General features: G+C 41.0%; 1 protein-coding gene across 1 annotated transcript in view; it reads left to right on the plus strand.

Annotated features, from left to right (window-relative positions):
* Positions 1-1594, plus strand: part of FAM171A1 (family with sequence similarity 171, member A1) — a 73923-nt gene that overhangs the window by 68047 nt on the left and 4282 nt on the right. The window contains exon 6 of the mRNA XM_011968111.1: positions 1439-1493. Coding sequence (XP_011823501.1) covers positions 1439-1493 — 55 coding nt within the window. The remainder of the gene's footprint in view (positions 1-1438; positions 1494-1594) is intronic.

Here is a 1594-nt window from a genome sequence, read left to right on the forward strand (position 1 = left end):
TAGGTGACGGGCGCCTGTAGTCCCAGCTACTCGGGAGGCTGAGGCAGGAGAATGGCGTGAACCCGGGAGGTGGAGCTTGCAGTGAGCTGAGATCCGGCCACTTCACTCCAGTCTGGGCGACAGAGCAAGACTCCGTCTCAAAAAAAAAAAAGGAACCAGTTCATTTTGACCCATGTATTCGTACACTGCCAGGAAACTCAGACACTAATAAATACCTAAATATTGGCATGTGGGGAGGTTTTTGTTGTCGTTGATCTGTTGTTAGTAACATTAAGATAGATTTGTACTACTATGGAACATAAAATGTGAGTTAAGCTACCTCTTGGGATTGTTTACAACATAAACTTAAAATATTTTTACCTTTGGTAACCTTATGTATAAGTTCTAAAGAGATCTGTGGCCATGTAAGGTTAGCTATTTTGAAAAGGCATAAAAAAGATCTTGTTTTTAAAGATGGTTATCATTTTAGTCATATTTGATACCTGTATTAAGTTTTAAAAGTTGTTGACTTTTTTAAGTCACAGGAAATTTATGTCATACATTTAAACTGGTTTATTTAGACTAAGGGCTCTCCAGACAGTAATGATTGACTGCCCGGGAAAAGCAAGAATAAAACTTTGTGGGTTGTTTTTTTTTTTTTTTGTTTCCCTGCAATATAAAATTCCCAGATAGTCAGGCCATCTTTCTGAAGGTGAGAGTCCCAGTCATTAAATCATCATGCGTTCATTTTCTTGCATTAAAAGATCACATGGCTGGGCACAGTGGCTCATGCCTATAATCCCAGCACTTTGGTAGGCCGAGGTAGGCAGATTGCTTGAACTCAGGAGTTCAAGACCCTCCTGGGCAACATAGTGAGAGCACTGCCTCTAAAAAAATATACAAAAACTAGCCAGATGTGGTGGTGCACGCCTGTAGTCTCAGCTATTCTGGAGGCTGAGGCAGGAGGATTGATGGAACCCAGGAGGTCAAGGCTACAGTGAGCCATGATTATATCATTGTGTTCCAGCCTGGGTGACAGAATGAGACCCTGTCTCAAAAAAAAAAAAAATTAAAATTAAAAGGCCATGTATTTCAAAGAAGGCACATGCTACCAAGTGAGGCACACTTCTCCGCTTAGTGGGGGGCCCTTGACGTAACCACATCTTGTCTTTGAGTATTCAAAGTTCTCCTGGCCATGGGAGCTTCCATAATAGTCGTGCTAATCACTAATGCAATGCTGGTGGTACCCCAAGTGCGTGATCCAAGGGTGTTTTCCTCTGGCCACTGCTCTATGCCCCAGCCAAGAAGAGTAAGCACAAGACACTGTGTTCTCAATGAATGATCCCTCTTTTGAGTTAAAGGTGTTCAAAACTCTAAATGCCATTTTCTGACCTTCTAGGTCCCGTTGTAACACAGGACATTACCACGTATCACACGGTGTTTCTTTTGGCCATTTTAGGAGGAATGGCTTTCATACTTTTGGTTTTGCTGTGTCTCCTTTTATATTATTGCAGGTAAAGTTTTACCATTTTGGCAATATCTTTTTTAATTCACAATTTCTTGGGCAATTGATACTTAGAAGCATTGATATGGAGGTGGGTTTTTTTTTTTTTTT

This window comes from Mandrillus leucophaeus, unplaced genomic scaffold (genome assembly GCF_000951045.1).
Source record: "Mandrillus leucophaeus isolate KB7577 unplaced genomic scaffold, Mleu.le_1.0 Scaffold83, whole genome shotgun sequence".
NCBI lineage: Eukaryota > Metazoa > Chordata > Mammalia > Primates > Cercopithecidae > Mandrillus > Mandrillus leucophaeus.